The sequence below is a fragment of the Indicator indicator genome, chromosome 2 (assembly GCF_027791375.1).
Source record: "Indicator indicator isolate 239-I01 chromosome 2, UM_Iind_1.1, whole genome shotgun sequence".
In the NCBI taxonomy this organism is placed as follows: domain Eukaryota; kingdom Metazoa; phylum Chordata; class Aves; order Piciformes; family Indicatoridae; genus Indicator; species Indicator indicator.
In genome coordinates, this window is record NC_072011.1 from 25002509 (window position 1) to 25024509 (window position 22001).

The 22001-nt window shown below is 38.2% G+C and overlaps 1 protein-coding gene across 1 annotated transcript in view; it reads right to left on the reverse strand.

The window, feature by feature from the left end:
* PRKN (parkin RBR E3 ubiquitin protein ligase) overlaps positions 1–22001 on the reverse strand; it is a 634620-nt gene that overhangs the window by 510617 nt on the left and 102002 nt on the right. Inside the window, exon 3 of the mRNA XM_054396652.1 lies at positions 16609–16849. Coding sequence (XP_054252627.1) covers positions 16609–16849 — 241 coding nt within the window. The remainder of the gene's footprint in view (positions 1–16608; positions 16850–22001) is intronic.

Consider the following 22001-nt stretch of genomic DNA (forward strand, 5'->3'; position numbering starts at 1 on the left):
TAGTAGAACATAGAGAACACCAGTAATTTTGCCAACAGTCTAGTATTCCACATGTACCTTCTCAAGTTCAAAAACATCACTGCAATATGTAATATGCTTCAGCAACAGTTAGAAAAGTCAGGAATTGACTCTATGTTTAAGTTTTACACATTTACAGGAACTGATGATTACACTGTCCTATGTCTACTCTCAGAGGAAATGAGAAATACTTTGGAATATCTGCTACTTCCAGCAAGACTTGAGAAAGCCATGTCTCATCAGATCACCCACAGCTGGGAAAATATTAACAATGTTCTACTTAGGAATCAGCTAGTACAGACTGTTGACAGATTCTGCCCATGGCAGACAAACATCAATATTCACTATCTATACTAAATTTTTAATTGCTGTAACTTCCTTTGTAATAAACTCATTCAATTGAACATTTAGTTTTTGACTCACTTTCTGCAATTTTTTTTGATGAAAACAATGATGGCAGAGAAATGGGAGTAGCAGGAGAAAGGGACAAGGAGACACAGAACTGAACCCTAGTAGGGAAACAACATTGCATAGATAAAAATGGCACTGAAAAGCTTTTTAAAATAATTAGATTAACTGAACAAAATTAAATATTGAAGTCATACATCTGAAGATGGTTTATTGCCAGGAAAAACAGAGGACAGAAAATGTCATAGATGGATATGGATCTACAAAATATTTTGTGACAGTAGCTACTGTACAGTAAACATAGTAAGCTGCTACTCAAAACAGCTTCTTCCATAATACAGAAAAAAGAATCAGGCAGCAGCAGCACTGCAGTTTGTTGATTTTGAAGTAGATGACAGAGTAACAGGCATACTATCAAAGAAATATTTTGCATAAGCAGAAAAGCTGAGTGTTGGAGATGAGAGCCAGGGAGTCGATCAAAGAGGTATAAAAATAGTAGAGGATATTAACAATGAAGAAATCAGTTACATTTTAATTCTGAAAAAAAGGCACACGATAAAGGAAGAGTGATGAGGGAAAGCAATATTCTCCCTGATATATAAAGCTAAATTGCTGTATAATATCAGAGATGAGCCATGAAAGATAAGGGCTGGACCAGAAAAACATGAAACAGAGAATAGGCAGAATATTGACAGTTTTCAATAAGGATGCCACAATATATTGATTAAATAGTGAAAGAATGTGTTTGTCATTTCATAAGGGCTGCTGTATACTGCTTGACAGTAGGGTGAGGGTTAAACCAGAATACACACTAGAAATTTATCTGCCTTTGATGAGCTCAAAATTAAATCAAAGATCTTGACCTCTCTGAGCAAGAAATGCTTTCATCTTAGTTATCCGTCTTATTTGTAAGTGTATGTACATATTTTGTAAGAATGACAGTACATCTTATTTGCAGCAAATGGTGAAAAGCTAAAAAGTTTGTCACCCCATATAGGGACTATATGGATAGTTACACAGGCAACAAGCTCCAAGTTTGAATACAATCATCTTACTTTCACAAAACAGAAACCCATTTTTTACCACAAAGGAAATAAGGCAAAAGGCAAAAGTAAGATTATACATAGTAAGATTATACATAGCACCAAGGCGTACAATATTTCAGCATAACTAAATAATTTTATTCAGGAGTGGCCTTACAGAAAGTTCATGTTATCAATAAGATACTTCAACAAAAATACTGTAATAAAGCTAATGGAAATTAAATTCTTCACAAGTTACTTCCCACCAACACCCTTCTACTTTAAAAAAAATCACCATCTGTAAAGCACTTCTGATAGCTTTACATTTGATAGTGGCAGAAACTGGAGAGATCTCTGAGATCTGAAAACCTAAAAACAATCTGAATTCCCAACCTCTACACTCAGTAAGAATCTGAATTTGCCAAACCATATGATTTGTAAACAACAGATGTCTTTTTCATGAACAATGTGGAATTTATGAGCGCAAAAACTATTGTAAAAGGAAAATCGTTATCTAAATCATACATTATAAATCCCTTGAAAACTTGAAAACTATAAAAAGGAAAAAAAAAAAGGAAAAGCTATAAAAAGGAACTGGAATGCAACTTGAGTTAAAAGAAAATTAGTTCCACCAATGTTGTATTTATTCTTTAAGATTGCCTTACAGTTACTTACACATATGCACATGCGTTTTAAAAAGTTTCAGCATCAAATACTATGCAGATTTTAGGACCTTACGATTTTAAAAATAATGTATGAAAAATTTATAAATTTGTAAAAAATATCATAATGTAAGGCAACAGAACCTCAGAAAATAGTCTAGCCAGCACTTAGAAAAAGAAACCCACAGTTAATGACAGGAGAGAAGAATGACAAGTATTTGGAAATCAAACTATGGAAGGTGTTATAAGCTTTTTATGAAAAGCTTATTAGAGACTGATAAACTAGTCAGTTAATGGCTGATCAAAAGAGAAGGCACAAATAATTTTTGAGACGTTTGAGATATGCCTTGTATAAATATTAACAAGAGATACAGCTTAATATGAGATGATCCTACTTAATGGTTTAGAAGCTATGAATGGGATTGCAAGATGGATGTTCACTTGAAATTATGGAGGCAAAGTCCAGCAGGCATTGAGTTTACATTCAAAATCTCTGCATTGTTACAGCTTCAGGGTATGTGCTACAGGTTCAGTATAATTTCAGGTACTCATTTCAAGAATCTCCATCAGTGATGTAGGGACACACAGAGAAATGATGTTATCAGATGGTGTTGTAAGTCTTTGCACACAGCACTGATCATCTTCAGCAGTTCTGGAGCTAACTGACAAATCCACACTACAAAAATACTATAATGATATTTCTGTTTGCAACTGGTGCTCTGCTTCAGGCAAGAGAGCTCTCCAAATCAAAGCTATTCTTCTTTTAGTTAAACTGTATAGAACGATTGTGCATTTAAATAAAGAAAACTATAACAAGTAACTGCTTATCTTACTCTTGGCTACACCTAACCCTGTATGTTCTTTCCTTTTCCTTTAACAGGCACTACATCATTATTCTATCAGAAACATAAATGACTAGTGAAAACAGGACTGTTGATTAATGTACTAAACTTGTCAGTGTTTTTATAAAAAAAATATTTCAGAGAGTGTTACAAAGTGTTGCACAATAACTGTACCACAGAAGATGCCTTTTCAATTGATCCGTGGCATTTATTTTCATTCTCAATGCCCTATGTGTCAGGCTCCCACAGAACTAGTAATTTAAAGATCATCTGCTTCTCTTAGAAATAACAAAGAGCAGGAAAATGGCTTGGGAAAGATGCATCTATAACTGAACTGATACAACATTTTACACTACATACCCGTAATAATTGAACTATTCAGTTTCCAAAACTCACTATTTAATGATACAAGTAAATTATCGTTTCATTTAAAATAGTATTTCGAGGAAGATTCCTAGCTGTTTCTAAATAAGTGACAAGATTTATATTAGTTAACAATGTCTCTTTTAAAGACTTGTTCAGCAAAATGGAAAATACTGTGTAAAAATGGCTCTTTACCATGATATATTGCCACAACACAATTATATGGTCATTACATCTCTTACTTCTGTTGCAATACCAGGACTGTGTGGTCACAAGTAGGGATGGATTTTAAGAAAACAGTCAACTTAGAATTTCACATATTATGTTTATATATGATCTTAACTAAAATGTTGGCTATGCAGTAGCACTCTGGCTTTTAGAAGACAGTTTTGAAAATATAAACCCAAGTCTTTATCTTTTTTTAGTTATTCTGCCAAAGGGAGGAAGGGATGCCAGTCTTACAGGCTATCAAAATCAGCCCGAGATGTTTAAGCATCAGGGAGTAAGGAACAGCTATTGAAAGGAATATGTACTGGAGCATTCACTTTTTACACATGCAAAAAGCTAATTGCTTCCTGTGGAGAAGGTAAGACACAAAGTATTTAAGGACAAGAAGGAAAGATAAAGAGAGTGACAGAGGAGTGCACTTGTTATTGAGCCCTAAGACCTTGAATCTCAAAGCTCCTCTACCTAATAGAATTCCCTATCCACAGGTTAGCCGTGCAGCAGCAAGATTCATTGCATTAAATACACAGAAAATGGAATCAGTAATCGTCACTGACACATTTACATGTACAGCCTGCTGAGCATCTATGTTATTTGGTAAGAGGCATGGAAATAATATTCTCAGCCTTTGAAACTTAGACTAGTGCTACCTTTAAAACTCTTAGAGTTGCCTCAACATATCTGAAAATTCTCCAGAGTGAGGTCCTGAAGGGTCAAACCCAAAACATGCCCTAGCCCAGACAGTGGCTAAGCACCTGTGAATGTGTTAACCTGGACAGTTCCTGGGGTCCAGATGCTCAAGGCAAATGTGTAACACGTGTAATTAACCTTGTAAGCACCTGTGAATGTGCAAACCTGGACACTTCCTGAGGTCCAGATAAACATGTAGCATATGTGATTAACTTTGTAACACTACAGAACACTATGTGGAATGTATTACTCACAACCAAATAACAGAACCTGTAAATATACTTTGCAAATCAGTTATGGTGGTGTTTGAAGATACCACTGCCAGAAAATATTAAATATAAAATATATAAAAATGTATATTTTACTACACTATCATCTAGTGATCTCTCTTGCTTTGGTAAGATACATGATTCAACTTATGAGAGCTTTGAGCTTCAGCTTATATCCTTTCTACATTGCACGTTGGGGAGACCCTTTAGGGGGGTCTTCAGCCAGAAAACCTGTTGGTTTGATTATCTTCACAAAGAGCAAGAAAACACACTGTATTATCCAGGAGGCATACAGTGGCTATTCTATCAGAAATAATGAAGCTAATGTTTAAATACCTAAAATAATTCAGGATGAACTTTTTCCCTTAACGCAAACCTATCATTAAGAATGCAGCAATACGTAGGCCCTGTGGGACTTCTCAGTAAGAGATATCGATATACCATGATTAATTTATCAATATGCTCTCTGATTCAACAAATACTAGATATTTTTATACTATATGTACATTATCTTTAAATGTGATATTAGTATTAAATGTTCATTGCATTTTAGTGGCTGAAACGCATAGCAACTCTCTTCTCAAAAAGATTAATTTAGAAAAAGTCCTACAATCATTCCTCACCCTGTAGGTCTAGGAAACCCTACTTTAGCATTTCTACAGCATGAACTGTTGAGACTCCACTCCTCACCAGGATATGTAAAGAACAGAACTGGATGTTATCTTTACTCCTGATTAGTGTGACACTGACCAGCAGCTGCCAGCTTAACTCTCAGTTGTTCCTGTAGTGCCATACCAATCAATTAATCCAATTGATTCTGGAGAATGGTTTTGTTGAAGTTAAGCAGAAAAGCTTGAAGTGCATTCTGCATGTTTGATTTGAGATGTAATGTACTTCTTACCTCTTAATCTCTATAAAAGCCTGTTCCATTTCTTCTATTTCACAAGAACTCAAGAAAGCATTTTTCTGTCTTTCTTTATAATCCTTTGGACAGTTTCACAAGTGTACGTGCTTGGGTCTCCTTTTTAGTATTGAATTCCCAAGTCATACTATGAGTTAGAAGACATTCCATGGATGAAGACAGTGGAGATGTTTCTATCTATTTCACTATTATTAGCATAAGCATAACATTTTTTTCAGAAGTAAAATCTGATAGCGTTGATCAGGATCTTCATCTGGCCATATCTACAGACTTCTTTAAAAACAAAATTGATGTTTGATTCAGCTACCTTTGAAAATAACTTGTGCAGTCTAAGAAGAGATGCAGTAGATAAAAACTCAGTTGCCAAGTGGTATAGCTTCAAACCAGAAAAAAACTGATTGTTGCCAACTAGAATTTTCTACCAGTAATATAATTTATTGAGAGACAAAGCTAAGGGGAAAATTGTGGTGAACATAAGGATGAATTGGATCTTCAGGCACTTCAGTTAATTAAGAGAACTTTCGATCTTTGTTATCATACTGGTTAAACCATTCTCACAGCAAATCTGTAACAAACCAATGTCAGCTAGCATTGGCAAACAGGGTTTATCATAAAACCCTTGCCAAATTCTGTAGTGAACAGGCTCAATCTGGATTATGATATCCCCCTACCCTGCACCTCAAGTCTTCATCCCCATATCTACATGTGTCTTTTATTCTCTGTATCTTTATTTTGACAGACAAATGTCAGACCCACAGAACTGACTGTTTCATCAGCAGAGCATCATAGAAGCTTGGAAAGAGAGTACTGATGCTTACTGGGTTATTCAGCTTACTCGAGTAAGCTGAACATACACAAATCCGTGGGCCCCAATGGGTCATACCTACGAGTACTGAGAGAGATGGCTGATATTGTTGCTCTAACACTCTCCATCATCTTTGAAAGATCATGGGGAATGGGAGAAGTACCCGAGGACTGGAAGAAAGCCAATATAAGTCCAGTCTTCAAAAAGGGTAAGAAGGTGGACTCAGAAAACTACAGACCAGTCAGCCTCACCTCCATCCCTGGAAAGCTGATGGAGCAGCTCCTTCTGGAGTTATATAGAAGAAAATAAGGTTATAGGAGCAGCCAGCATGGATTTACCAAGAGAAAGTTACATTTGACTAATCTGATAGCCTTCTAAGATAGTATAACTGAATGAGTAGATGCAGGGGAGCAGTGGATTTTGTCTTTCTTGACTTCAGTAAGGCTTCTGACACTATCTCCTATAACATCTTTGTGGGAAAGCTCAGGAAGTGTGGCTTAGAAGACTGGATGTCTGCCTGACGGTTTTGTCTGAACCAACAGAGATCAGCTAATCTGTTGGTTACAGGGTGCCCTGGCACACTTTGTTCCAGGATGTAGCTGTCACCTTTGATTTTTTTCAATCTTTGTTTTGTTGAGTGGAAGGGTAGTTAAAATATATCAGCATGTATGTGTGTGTGTATATCTATATATATACATATAAAATATATACCTAAAGCAGATGGGCTTGCATTTAAGTGGAAATCTAGTTACATACAGTCTACTCCAGAAATGCAGAAATCTTTACAAGCAGATAGATTGTCAAAACTAAATCTGAAGTATTCATCTGCAAATACCAGTTACGGCAGCAGTTGGATATAACTCCTAAATCAGAGTATAACATGTTCTCAGCGTCAAACACCTATGACTGAATACCCACATAGATACCAACAGTACCAACAAGGTTTTAAGACACAGTTTCCAGGGTATCAGTGAACGCTAAGATACACATGTTTTTTAATTAGCATTTAAAAATACTGGTATTGAATCTTGAGGTCAGCCATTAAATAGGAATTTCAGACTCTGCATACACAATAAGGAAACTGTTATTCTGAAACAGCAATTTTCAGTTGCACTAAAAATGCTGCCACAGCACATATAATCCAGCTCAGATATATTCCAGACAGTTTCACTTATAGACTACCGTATCATTCTGTTTCATAAGTGAAAGGCAGATCAAGGAAGACTTTTCTTCATTTATTATCCTCTGTTTGATAATTTGATCACAAATGCTGTAATCCTACCTAAATTCAACTTTCCAGTCAGTGCCAATAGATCTCACAGAGTATTAAAATTCTTGTAGAAAATTCCTATAGCTTGTAGAGAGTAGTTTAAAATTACAAAGCAGAACAGTTGTTTGCACAGTATGGATCTTCATTCTGTTCCATTGGAGAAAATCTTAGTTGCTGAGCATAACACAGGTAGCGTTGACTCATGAAGAATGTATAATGACGAGCAAGGTTTAAGCAAAATGTTGAGTGTACTCCAGAGCAGAGAGAAAAAGCCTTACACTGAAGGATTTTTGGAAATCCACACAAAGCTGATCTAGAATCTCAGTTTCCATGGTTAGGTATTCTCTCTCTAAAATTAAAAAAAAAAAAAAAAGGCCAAAGAGACCAAAAAACCCAGAGGCACAAGAGAAGAACAAAACTGAAACCCTTGCTATGAGTCTCTGAAGAAAAGCCTGAATGGACACGAAGGCAAATACCTTGGCATCTCTAACAACAGTTACCCGGGTAGCAGCAGAAATGTGAAACCTTCAGTGCGACAAAGCTGCTGGCAAAATTGTAAAGACTTTTGGCAGAGCAATGCAAGAGCACACAATGACTTTAATTCCGCTTCTTTGTGAATATGAATTAGATACTTTGAACTGACTGTCCATTTTTCTACCACAAGTTATTTTCTTAAAAAACAAACAAACAAACAAGAAACCACCACAGAATCTTCCCCTGCCAAATGTAATGATCTTTTTTCTTTCACAGAAATTCAAGCTTACTTCCTTCAACTTACTTGGACTATTTGCCTTTATAAAGAGAGAGAAGGATATGTTTTGTATGGCTATTTTTGTCTTCTAGTATCAACTGAATTTATTAAACTATCTGTTCAATGTAATTACTTTCTGTATATCAGACCATTCTAGTAAGTCTGCTCTCCCAATGTCTTTGCTTTGTGCATAGAACTCCCAATGACATGATTTTTGAGCACATGACTTGAGAGAAAACCATCATTTCAGGTGGCAAGAGACCATTGTAACAGGTTAAAGTGAGCCTGCCTGTTTCCTTGCAACACAGAAGTGAGGGAAAAGTCGCACACACACACAAAAAGACAATCCTCCAGGTTGAGATAAAGGGAACTGAGATAAAAAATTTTACCGAGCAAAACAGATAACAATAATACAATGTGCAGTCATCTTAGCTAATAATATAATGCACAATTACCTTAGCTTAGCCTATTTGCAGAACCAGAAATGCAGCATAATCACAGAATGTTAGGGGCTGGAAGGGACCTCGAAAGATCATCATAAAGCAAGAAAGCAGAAACCCAGGGAACTAGCCAATTCCCACTTGTCTCACCACTGTTCCCGTGGGAAAGTAACAACACCCAAAACTCAGAATCCAAAAGAAGCAACCATAACAGGAAGCCTCTCATGTTATAATCTGAACTTCAAGCCCCATAAAACTTTGCTCCAGCGATCACTTTCATTTTGAAGCTGGCATGAGGCAAGACAGTTTTGAATAACAGCAGCAAATAATCAACAACCCATGCCAATCATGCAGTGCAAGCACTATGCTGCACAGTAGTGGCAATTACTGTTTTTTTTTTTTAAATGAACTTCAAATAAAGCACTATTCTTATTTGTGGCTCATAATTGGACTCATCCTGTTAAAAAATAATTGCCCTAAAACTCTATTGTGTGTTTCTTAAGTGTTAATGTCCTATTTTCCCCAGTGGCATCAGTAATTAATTCATGCCAACAATTATTTTGGAAAATACCACATCCAGCTGGTGGCAAAAAGATGTAAGTGATGCATTTGCAGAAGAAAATCTATCCATGCTGTCACCCATAAACAATCAAAATACATTTCAAGGACACAAGAATCTTGCCAGCCCATCCCTTGACACAAGGGAGTTGGCAAATGTTACCAGCTTCAATTACATGAAACGGCATTTAAAAACAATACAGTAATTAGACACGTTCATGATCGATAATTATAGTATGTAAAGAGGAGCATTCCCAGAAGTGCTTTTGGTTCTATTATAAAGGAAGATTTTTCCTCTCAAATGAATTTTGCAGACATGCAAGGTGTGAGAAAATGGTACTATTCTCATCAGTGTTAAAAGCATATGATACGAATGAGGTCTCCAGCATGGCACTGACTGCAATAAATTATCAAGCCTGTGTTCTGTTTTCTGAAATGGGCTCAATTTATCATTTTATTGAAAAGGTTCCATTATGTTAATGTCCTACAAAATCACTTTTTGCTGTTACTGGAAGGTGAAGAGGGGATATCAATTTTTATATATAGAACTTGGAAGTACTGCAGCAGTGAGTTGTCAAGGGTTAATAACCCTAACAGAATATACAAGATACATAAGAGCAAACTTCCAAGGACTTTCTAATGACAAATTTTCATATCCCTGTTGGAAGCAGAATAACCAGAATATTTTTCTTAAGCCTAGATATTTCAAAAGACATTTTGAGAGAATTGGTAATGGTAATTTCTGGTCTGAAAACTTTCCCCCTGCTCTCCAATTAACCCTTGAATTAACAGTGGAGAATGTTTAGGAAGTGCTGTTTCAACAAAGGTCAGGTTAGAGAATGCCATTGTCATTCTGGACAGGAAGAATAATCAGACAGAGGTGATTACTTGCAAAAAGGAATACTCTTTCTCTAAATGTAAAATTATATAGTAAGAATATTTTCTTTCTTGAGAAGTACTGGATACAAAACATTCAAGTATTAAAAGAGTAAGAGAGCTAGATTTGGATATAGAATTTGTTTGATCTTTTCCAATAGCTTTTCTGTGTCTGAGATACGACTTGTATCTCAAAAACCTCTTTTTTTTTGCTGTGCATCAAAAAATAGAGTGCTGTTTCAGAAGGACTACTATATTACTAATAACTTTTAATGGGAAACACTGTCTTATGTTCATGCCTTCCTCACTCATATACCATAATCCAAGAATCTACAGTAACTAATCAAGAGGGATAATTTAACAGATGCTGACATGAACAGGCTGCCCAAGGAAGTGTAGTCACTATCCCTATTTAAAATATGTGTAGATTTCTGTGCCTGCAGTGCATCAGTGCAGCCTACATGGCATGAACGGTAGTGTACAGTCATTGCAAATTGGGCTAAAAGATCTAACAGTTAAAGTTTAATAGTTTTCCATATGTAACAAATGCACAGTGATAATGATTAAGAGTAGTGATAATGATTGAAAGTAGTGATAATGATAAACAATCTGCAGGAACTAACCATTAGCACAAAGAGCATTGTTAATGTGGGAACTTTTGAAGTTTTGGTTTAACGTTTAAAATAGAATTGTCCATACAGTAAATCTGCACACTGTGTAATGAAGATAAAAGTAGCCATGCTTCCTACAACGTATTTGCCAAAAGCTGAACCAGTATATTATTATTGAGTTGGCACTTTATTCTGTTTTTCTAAAAAAGTAAATTAGTATCTTCCCTTTTCTGGCTGTAGACTGATCCTCAAATTGATATTGCATTTCACTTTTAAAAGTTTGTATATAGCGCATAATAAAAAAAAGTGAATCTAGACTAAATCACGTGACGCATAGTGCATTTTCATTTACATTAAAACTGGTTTAATCCTAAGAGAAAAGTGAACTGTCAGTACAGCAAATCTGAAAATACCATAGTAACCTAACTACTTACTTGAATGTGTCCACTGAAGCAATATTTTTTTTTGCATATTAAGTAATTTATTACTTTTCTTGTATGTTAATACAAGTCCTATTCCAATAAATGTCATTACTAAAGTGGGGGTGAGCTGGGAGGAGAATGTCCTTTTGTCTCCTGCAAGTAACAAGTAATGCTTCTTAGGGGAGACAGGATGCTAGGCAATAAGGGGGTTTCTCTGATCAAGAGCAGCAACTTATACTACTTAAGTATATGGATTATATAATAGCAGTACCATATAAAAAGAGTTGTCTCTCTCCTGGATTCTCATAAAAATTCTACAGTTTGAGCTCCCAGCATTTAAGTCAATACCTTTTTGACTTTTTTTGCAAAGTTAGCACAAATCTTTTCCTCAGAATTCAAAGGAGGGCAAATAAGACAAAAGTTGGGCAGAGACACAGGGTCAGCACCTTGTGATAACAAACAGAAATAACTTGGGCTTCAGAAAGAAATGAAGTCTTTAGTTTTTAACCACTACAATTATCTAATAGCTGTGCAGCATGTGCAGACTAAACAGTAATAAATCAATGAATCTTTGGCCTCTAAATTGTACATTTAAATTCGTCCTCACTGCATGTGGTCTCTCACACACAGCAAAAGATTACACTCGGGTCAGCTGTACAGGTTTCTAGTGTACACTGATCATCACAACATCCATCCACCATAAGACAATAGCTTGAGAAGTATAGTTTCAGTGCAACAGTAGTGGTTCAGCCACTCATGACTATTACAGTTACGATTACTATTACTCATTTCAGCTGTGCCAAAGAAAATCCCCACTACATAATACAAGCTGATTGAAAAACTGGATTAAACTTTTTTTTTTTTCTTTCCTTGCTGGATGATTTTTAACCCAGACTAGTCCTTAACTCAGTGCATTATATGATTACAAATCGACCTGCCCTAAACCCTAATAATAAAAACAACAAAATCTCCCATATTACACAAAAATGGTGACCTGAACAGATGCAAGGACAAGTTTTCACAGTGAGAGTCAAAACAAGCCAAGGAGAAGAAAACAGATATTTTTAAAGTACTTGCAACTAACATCCTTCCAGAGAAAAGTGTCAGTCATTGGAGCGGCTTCTATCTGTTTAAGTTCATCACAGATTAAACTAGTCCACATATGTTCTCAATATGTTTATTCCTGAGCTGCCATTCTGCCATGAAAGATTTTGCTGCAGTAGAAGACACCTATGAGTTTGTACTTGGCTTCACAAAGTGTGTAACCTGTGGAAAACCATGCTACAGGACAAGATTTAAAAGGCTTTATTTATGTACAAACTATTCTGTAAAGTCAAGCATGGAAAGAGGGGGGAAAAAAAAAAGAGTACCATGAAAAAGCTCACACCATTGCATTGCTTTTGACAGTAATACCAGCCTGAAATTCTCCTTCTAGCTCACCAGATTTAAATCAGCATGAGCCCCTCTCATCTCATTATTCATTCAGACTGGGAGATGTGGGTCATTAAGCTGGGTACTAATTTGTTCCTAAAATGCACTCATTCATCATTAGCTGGCAGTGAAAGGTTGATGAAGTCAGTTGTGGAATACTTCTGTGACCCTCCCACAAACTGTATATTTTCTGCATGAGCTACATAAGAAATTCTCTAGAAGTTATGTTAGCAGTTCTAGTAGCCATTTTGTTAAGCATGATGATTTCTGTGGTCAGGTTAGTCACAGAGGTATCTCTGTCATATTTACAAATTATCTTCTATACTCTGGACCTATATGTTTGGTATTACCTTCTGTGTATAATGGGTATTCCTATATTATTCTTTCTAAAAAGACATAGAATCATAGAATCAGTCAGGGTTGGAAGGGACCACAAGGATCACCTAGTTCCAACCCCCCTGCCATGGGCAGGGACACCTCACACTAGATCAGGCTGGCCAGAGCCTCATCCAGCCTGGCCTTAAACACCTCCAGGGATGGGGCCTCAACCACCTCCGTGGGCAACCCATTCCAGGCTCTCACCACTCTCATGGTGAAGAACTTCTTCCTCACGTCCAGCCTGAATCTCCCCAATTCCAGCTTTATTCCATTCCCCCTAGTCCTGTCACTACCTGATATCCTCAAAAGTCCCTCCCCAGCTTTCTTGTATGCTCCCTTCAGATACTGGAAGCCTTCTTTTCTCCACATTAAACAGCCCAACTCTTTCAGTCTGTCCTCATAGAAGAGGTGCTCCAGCCCTCTGATCATCCTCATGGCCCTTCTCTGGACACGTTCTCTGGACATGTGATGAGACTCTGCGAAGATTCATGTAATAGCTAAAAGATGCTTGTAGCTCTTTCTAACTTGAGGTTCTCTTTCATGAACACTTTTAAATGTTATAGCACAACTCATCTGCAGTAACTTCTGCTCAAATGATTTTTCATGATGAAGAAGAAGATATTCTCAGTGATAATTTGATGGATGAAGTACTATTAAAATCCATATTACAAATTATCATATTTTGTGCCAGCTCTGTTTTTATAAATATTAAGCCTATTGAATATAAATATTTTTTACAAAATGTATGAGTATGAAAACATTACAACAGATTGGGAATTAAAAGTATTTGAATGCATAAGCTGCCCAACATTCTTGTTAAGAAAACTTCTGTAATGGAAATTTTACAGACTATTTTTTGCCTTCTCACAGACCTCTGGGGTTTTTGCCAGCTTATAATAATTTGTAAAAATATTAGCATAATACAAATCAGAGACAGGAACAACACAAGAAACCACTCTGTTTATCCACAAAGCAAAATTATTTTGCTAGAAGACACATCAGATGTTTATCACCTCTTAATTTAGTTGCAATTTTTATTTAATAATTAAAAGAAACCATATGTTGGGCTTTTTTTCCCGTGGTATAGGATTTAGCTGGTGAGTGAGCCAACTAAAGGAGGCACCCTGCTGGTCCTGTTGTTTGCAGACAGACTCGTGGGTGGTGTAATGGTTGGAGGCTCTCTTGAGCACAGCAATCATGAAACATCAGACATTTTGATTCTTGGAGGATTAAGGAGGAGAGTCAGCAGAATTGCTAGCTTACATGCCTAGAGGGCAGACTTTGACCTGTTTAGGAGCCTGATAGACAAGAGTCCCTTGAGAGGCAGTCCTGAAAGGCAAAGAGTCCAGGAAGGATGGACATTCTTGAAGAAGGAAGTGCTTAAGGTGCAGGAGCAGGCACCCTGGAGTCCATAGGGGAGCCAGTGGGGAAGAAGACCAGCTTGGTTAAAGAGAGAACTTCAGCTGGAACTCAGGTAAAAAAAAGAAGTCTAGGGCACTTAGGAAGACTACAAAGATGTTGTGAGGTCATGCAGGGAGAAAATTAGAAGAGCCAAAGCCCAACTAGAACTTAATCTGGCTACTGTTATAAAAGACCATAAAAATGTTTCCATAAATACATTAATGGAAATAGAAGGACTAAGGTGAACCTCTGTCGGAAGGAGAGGAAAACCTCCTCACTATGGATGAAGAAAAAGCTGAGTTACTGAATGCCTTCTTTGTCTCAGTCTTCAATAGTATGACCAGTTGCTCTCTGGGTACCCAGCCCCCTGAGCTGGAAGACAAAGATAGGGAGCAAAATGAAGCCCCCCATAACCCAAGGGGAAATGGTTAGTGACCTACTACACCACTGAGACACACACAAATCTATGAGGTCAGACACAATCCACCCAAGGGTACTACGAGAGCTGGCGAAGTACTCACCAAGCCACTTTCTATTGTTTATCAGGAGGCCTGGCCAAACAGGGAGGTCCCAGTTGACTGGAGATTGGCAAATGTGGCTGTAGCAGGGCTAACAGCCCTGACAAACACAAAAAGCCTGACAGACACTGGACAAAGAGTTGAGCATTGCTAGCAGTGGATAAAGATCAGCTTGACACATTGCAGACATCAATAGGCACCTCTCGGTCCAGAGGTTCCAACCTTGCTTTTTTGTTATTAGGAGAAGTCAGCTCTCCAACTCATTAAGAAATTGACCACAGTGAACAGTCAAAAGGCTATAAATAGAATCCTGCTACAGAAAGAGTGGGTCTCCACAGAGCAAGAAGACTGGCAGCTGGATCCTTAACCGTTAGGCTGGGACCTCATCTAAGGAGCCCCAACCCTGCCTTTGGTGAGTGTATATATTTTGAGTACCCCTGGGGAGATTTTCCCTTTCTGAGTGAGGCGTGCACATTCTGGTTCATCTCTCTTTAGTCAGTTTAACTGTTTGTGCAGCTGTTTATTCCCAACTATGATTTTAATGTGTCTGAAGGAGTTCAGAGTAATTACAATAAATCCAAATTTTCAGGTGACTGTTGATGTCTGTTTGGTGGGTGCCTTCATAAAAGTGATGGCCATTTACAAGAAGGGCCATAAGGAGGATTCAGGGAACCACAGGCCTGTTAACGTGACCTCAGTGCTGGGTGCCGGGGAGGGTTATGAAGCAGCTCATCTTGAGTGTCATCACACAGCACATCCAGAACAAACAGATGATCAGGCCCAGTCAGCATGGGTTTATGAAAGTCAAATCCCACTTAACTAACCTGATCTCCTTCTGTGACAAGGTGACCTGCTTAGGGGATGAGGGAAAGGCTGTGGATGTCATTTACCCATGAAGCATTTGACAGTCTCCCACTGCATCCTCCTGGAGAAACTGGCTGCTTATGGCTTGGAAGAGTGGATGCTTCTGGGTTAAAAACTGGCTGGATGGCTGGGCCCAAAGACTGGTGGAGAACAGAGTCAAATCCAGTTCGCACCTGGTCACTAGTCATGTTCCCCAGGGTTCAGTGCTGGGACCAGTTCTCTTTAATATCTTTATCAATGATCTGAACAAGGTAGTTTTGCAGATGACATCAAATTGGGTGGGAGTGTTGATCATGCCCCTGTACCCAGCACTGGTGAGGCCACAGCTTGAATGCTCTAATCAGTTTTGGGCCCCTCACTATAAGGGCATTGAGCTGCTGAAGCATGTCCAAAGAAGGGCAATGAAGTGGTGAAGGGTCCAGAGCACAAGAGGAGCAGCTGAAGGAACTGGGATTGTTTAGCTGAGGGGAGATATCCTTGCTCTCTACAACTACCTGTGTCAGTCTCTTTTCCCAAGTACTAAGCAATATGACAAGAAGAAATGGTCTCAAGTTGTGCCAAGGAACCTTTAGATTGGACATCTGGAAAAATGTCTTCAGTGACAGAGTTGTCAAGAACTGGAACAACCTGTCCAGAAGAGTGGTGGAGTCACCAGTCCTGGAAGAATTTCAAAGATATGTAGATATGGCACTTATTGACATGGTTTAGTGATGGACTTAGTAGTGTTAGGTTAACAACTGACCTTGATATCTTAAAGGTCTTTTAAAAACTAACTGATTTTTATGATTCAATGTTCACCCAAAGAAAGAAACAGAAAAACGTTCAGATCTGTGAATTGAAATGAACCAAATCACTGATTTACCTGATTTTTCAGAGGGAAGAGTAGTGCTGGTTTTTGTAGCATCCAGAATAACAGCCAATCCTGCAGAGTGTGATGGGAGGATGCTGGTACTGAGATCTATGCGTGTTAGGCTTCCTGGTTCTCTTTCCAAGTTTTTTAGAATAGCCCCAGCACAGTTATCTTCTATCTCATCTGTGGTCTGACTGTTCTTCTGTGGACTCTGAACAATATGAACGATACTCTGCTGCACCAGGTCACAGTTCTGCAACACAAAACCAACATTCCAATAAATAATTGTAACACAAGGGATAAAATCCCTCTATCTCCAAGTTGTTGTTTGTTAAAGGGTCTCCAATCCATTTTGTGTAGAATCTCAGTGTGCTGTAATGGAGTTTAAAGCATCGCAACAAGTGTAAATTACTGGAATTAGGATATCCTTGCATTGGCAAAGGGATCACAACACTTGCAAATTCTAAACATTTAGCAGTGAAATGGTGGAACTCAGCCAACAGCTCTAAATAAGTCTGGTTTATTGGTACAAAGGAAAAACTACTAAATCAAGTGCTAAGAATATTCAATATTTAATATACATTTGCATAGATAATGCTGATCACACTCTTCATGCAGTGATTTATGGTAAAATTTGACAGTCACTGGGAGTTCATGGCCAAGCTACTCCAACATATCTTTTTAAACAGAAACAGAGAAGATGATGCTACTGATGAAGACTAATACTTACGTCTTGTCCCTAATGCAATTTTCAATCTAAATCTGGCTTTAGATGTAGGCTTTCCAAAGATGAATTAGATTAGTTTTGTGGAATATTTCATGAGCCCTACTGTCTCTGATGGTAAAAAAAAAAGGGGGATTGCTATGCATCTTAGCCCAAGAAGTCTCCCATATAAGTACTTTCTCAGTTCTCATCAGAAGTGATTGGTAGACAGCCTTTCTAGATCTAATGCCTTAGAAAATAGAAGGCTGAATAAAGATCTTATGACAGGTTTATCCATGATAAATTAGGATAGAATTCACATTTCCTTCAGCATTTTCCTAATACAGAATAGGAAAGCAAAATATTATCTCAGACTAAGAAATTACAGAGATTTTAAATAACCTATTGCTAAGAAAGGGCTTTCAGGAAAGACTTGTATTGATCTTTCCACAGGACACCTTGAAAAAAACTTTATTCTTTTTGTGCGGTAACTCCTGGAGATCCAGAGCTAGTTCTGCAGCATCATGAATGAACCTAAAGTTTAAATTTCACTGAAGAAAATAATCTTCTAATTTTTTGCAGCATCATTAAGTTGGCCATGTCTGCCCTGAAATGTCAAGATACACTGGTGATTACGTTTGGGAGGAACTGAAAATAATTCAGAAGCATTTGTCTCAGTATCCACCGTCTATTTAAAATTTTTAGTTTGTATTTGCCATTACTGCATGCACTTTTGAATGCAAAAGATTTCTTTACACATACTTTAATGTTTTTACTGTTGTTATTATCCCATTCTCTATCTTCTATCACTTTTTATCTACTGGTCTTATTTCTGTTCAGTTATTTTCCTCCATTTTCTTGTGTTATTCCTTGGTATTTCCCTCTCCATCCTTTCCCTTATATGCAGTGCAGCTCTAAAAAACAAAAACTCTATTCTTTTTTTAAAAACTGAATTTTTTGATAACACTTTCTCTAGTTAGTAAAGCAGTAATCACTACAGAATCTTCAGAGCAAGGTCACTACAGTCTAATATTCAAACAAAGCATGTACTAGATTTCAACTTTAAAACACTATATTAACATTAAAGGGGCTTGGGTTTTTTTTTACAACTTGTTGCCTGTAACATTTTAACAAGATCCATTTAAATACCTTAATAATTTCATTCATTAACACAAACTCCAAAATGCTCTAAAACTTCTCCAACTAAGAATACTGCATATTGTTAAAGAATTTAATGACCTAGCCAAATGAGGAGATCAGAAGTGATTTGCTCAGTAACAAATAGGAAGGGAAATAGGTATGAATGTAAAACCACACAATCTTGGAAACCTAATCAAAAGTCAGCCTCTCAAACCATAATTTAATGAGCATCTCTTCTGTCAAGATTGCTTGCTTAAGCAGCCCCTGTTCTGCCTTTTGTTTTTTCTCACCATCTACTATCCTTACCAGTTTGTGTCTTTTTCAGTTTGCATCAGTTTTCTGATTCAGTTCACAGCTTGGTGTTGTGATCCAGTCAGACTGAGGGGATGATGCAGAAGAAAGTAAGGGGGGTGGCAAGGGCTGCTTAAACCAAACACCCCAGCAAACCCACAACTTTTTTCAACCACTCTTGCCTGATCCTGACTGGATCACATGCATCTAATGTACATATTTACATCCATAGTTTACGTTGATTGATCTCTAAAAAGTATAGCTTCTGGCTGAAGGATATGTGGTTAGCTTAGAAACAAAGGAATGTCTCAAATAATGTCAAAACCAGCATGGCTCAAAAAAAGTTGTAACATTTGTACTTTGGGCAATTATATACCCCTCTGACCGCAGCAATAGTGTATTCCTGGATTCCACTTGATAAAAGTTTCCATTTTGTAGGATTGGTGAACATGTTGTAACTCAGTTTTCTTGCATCTCTATCAAAACCAAGAACAAACTTTGGAACACTGAACAACATCACTACCAACAATAATAATGTAGGTCACAGACACAGGAAAGCTTGGTTAACAGATCCCATGATAACTTTTCAGAGATAGCAGTTAGAAAAAACTCCCAACATCCTTTGATTTGTATGCTGACTATATTTGTAACTGAAGTAACTGAGCAGTAATAAGCATGGAATCCCAAATCATCAGTTTTGTAATGCTGTTCCTGAGTACATTTGAATTGAATTTGGCTTGTGGTTAATGGAGGAAAGTAAGTGTCACCCTTTTCAAGAAAAGTGAGAAGCCAATACAAGAACAAAAAAAAAAGTTTTTTTGATTGTATCTTCATTGTGAAGAGGCCTGGATGACAATATGACTGAGCAGTTCCCAGAATTAGGGTGATTAATTCTTTTTAGTAAACTACATTTTGTAGATGGCAGATAGCAAGTTCTGCAGATAGTTTCTCTGAGAAAAAAAGGTAGAATGCAAACTATTCCTGTAAATGTTAAGGTTTTGCCTTAGGTTACTATTGTAAAACAAATCTAAGATACAATTGTTTATGTCAATGTCGCTTTCAATTTCTTCATGCATTTGTTTTATGCCTCGGGAAACATTTATTTTGAAAATATCTATTAATGATTCTAGAGGTATTGTCTTGTCCTATCTGTTGATCCAAATTAATGCCTGTGATGCATATTCTAGAGGGAAATACTGCAATTTTATGTATTGTAAATTATGGAGTCTCTCCTTGCACTGAATTCTCAAGTTGAATTTCACGAGGTTGAATCAGCACATCCTGAGTGAGTAACACAATACAGAATCATAGAATGGTCTGGGATGGAAGGGACCTCCAAAGATCATCTAGTCCAACCCCCCTGCAGTGAGCAGGAACATCCTCCACTAGATCAGGTTGCTCATAGCCTTGTCAAGCCTGACTTTGAATATCTCTAAGAATGGGGCCTCAACTACCTCCCTGGGCAACCTGTTCCACTGCCCTCATGATAAAGAACTTGTTCCTAACATCCAATCTGTATCTGCTCTTCTGTAACTTAAAACCATTGTCCCTCACCCTACCACTACAGGCTTTTGCAAACAGTTCCTCTCTAGCCTTCTTGTAGGCCCTGTTCAGGCACCAGAAGGGCACTATTACATCTCCCTGCAGGCTTCCCTTCTCCAGGCTGAACAACCCCAGCTCCCTCAGCCTGTCTTTGTAGGAGTGGTGCTCCAGCCTCCTGACTGTTGTTGTGGCCCTCATCTGGACCCACTCCATGAGGAGAGCCTGCTTCCTGTGTTGAGGCCTGCAGAGCTGGATGCAGTACTCCAGGTGAGGTCTTAACAGAGCAGAGCAAAGCGGCAGAATCTCTGCTGGCCATGCTTCTCTTGATGCAGCCTAGGATGTGATTTGCCTTCTGGGCTGCAGTGTACACTGCTGGCTCATGTCCAGCTTCTCATCCACCAGCAGCCCCAAATCCTTTTCTGCAGGGCTGCTCTCAATTTCATCATCCCCCAGCCTGTATTGATATTGAGGATTGCTCTGACCTGTTATGAATTTATGGTTATCAATATTTAATAGGTGGAACAATTAATACAAAAAATAATAACTTTTATTAATTAAAAGAAATCTCATGGAAAGTATTAATAAAACCTCACCAGCAGGAATATGTAACAATTTAAACAATATTAGCAAAAAACCCAGAAACAACAAGCAGCAATTTAAACTGTAAAGAAAAAAACAAAACAACATGCCGGCTTTGCCCACAAAGGGGAGAACTCTAGGGCAACAGGCCTTTTAACAGATGCTTATAAAAGTCAAATTTCATAGATTACTCACTGCAAATCACTTTAGTCCTGTACATTCAGTCACAACGTTTATACTCCACAGATCACGGCACCACGCGGCACGCGCGGGCATTTAAACAAACCCCAAATGGCGTCCAGCAAGGGAAAGCTGCAGGAATACAGTTTCACTTTCTGTTGGCTTCTGCAGCTTATTGATGTAGCACGTACATGGTTGTACTGGTTTGAGGCCAGACAGATCCTCTCTTGCCCCAAGAGGGACAAAAGAATGACACTCACACAAACAGATTGGAGAGTGATGGAAAGTTTAAATGGAAAAGCAATTGGTGAAGCTACAGAAGACTACAAAGCATAGTGGCAAAGAACATCCTAAAGCATACAGAACCCCTTACATAGTACCCAGAGGCTTCCCAATCCTACCCTTTTCCCCCCACCTGAGGGTATACCCAAACGCCAGGGCTCTTTCTTCCCCCCCCTTCTCCCACTGCTAGGCAAGTCTCAGGCTGGCCAGGTCTGAGACTGCCCCCCCTCCATTCTCCTCCTGGCATTAGGCCTAGACAGGCCTGAGAGGCCTTGAAGATACTCCCCCACCGTTACCCGACAAGAGAGCATCTCCCACAGGGGCAGAGAGAGAAGAAAGAGGAAGAGAATGACTTTGCAGATGGATTTATAGGGCGCAGGATTTATGGGTAGAAATACCCCTATTGGGTGGACATTCAGGACACCGGAGGTGTAACATATGTGGCAGTAGCAGGGGGCACCCAGCCTAAACTGCCACAATGGTTTATAGCTGAAAGCTTTGTAGAAAAGTGGTTCTTGCCGAGGCTTGCAGGGCTTGTCAGCTTTGTAGCTTTGCCTGTTTTGGAGAGGTTCTTCCAGCTGCCATCTTTGCAGCAGTTCTTGTTGCTTCTTCCAATAAAATAAAATTGTCCTGGGGGTCTTGGCTCCTCCAGGGTTCATCTCTCAGCCTGGTAAGACACATCTGTCTG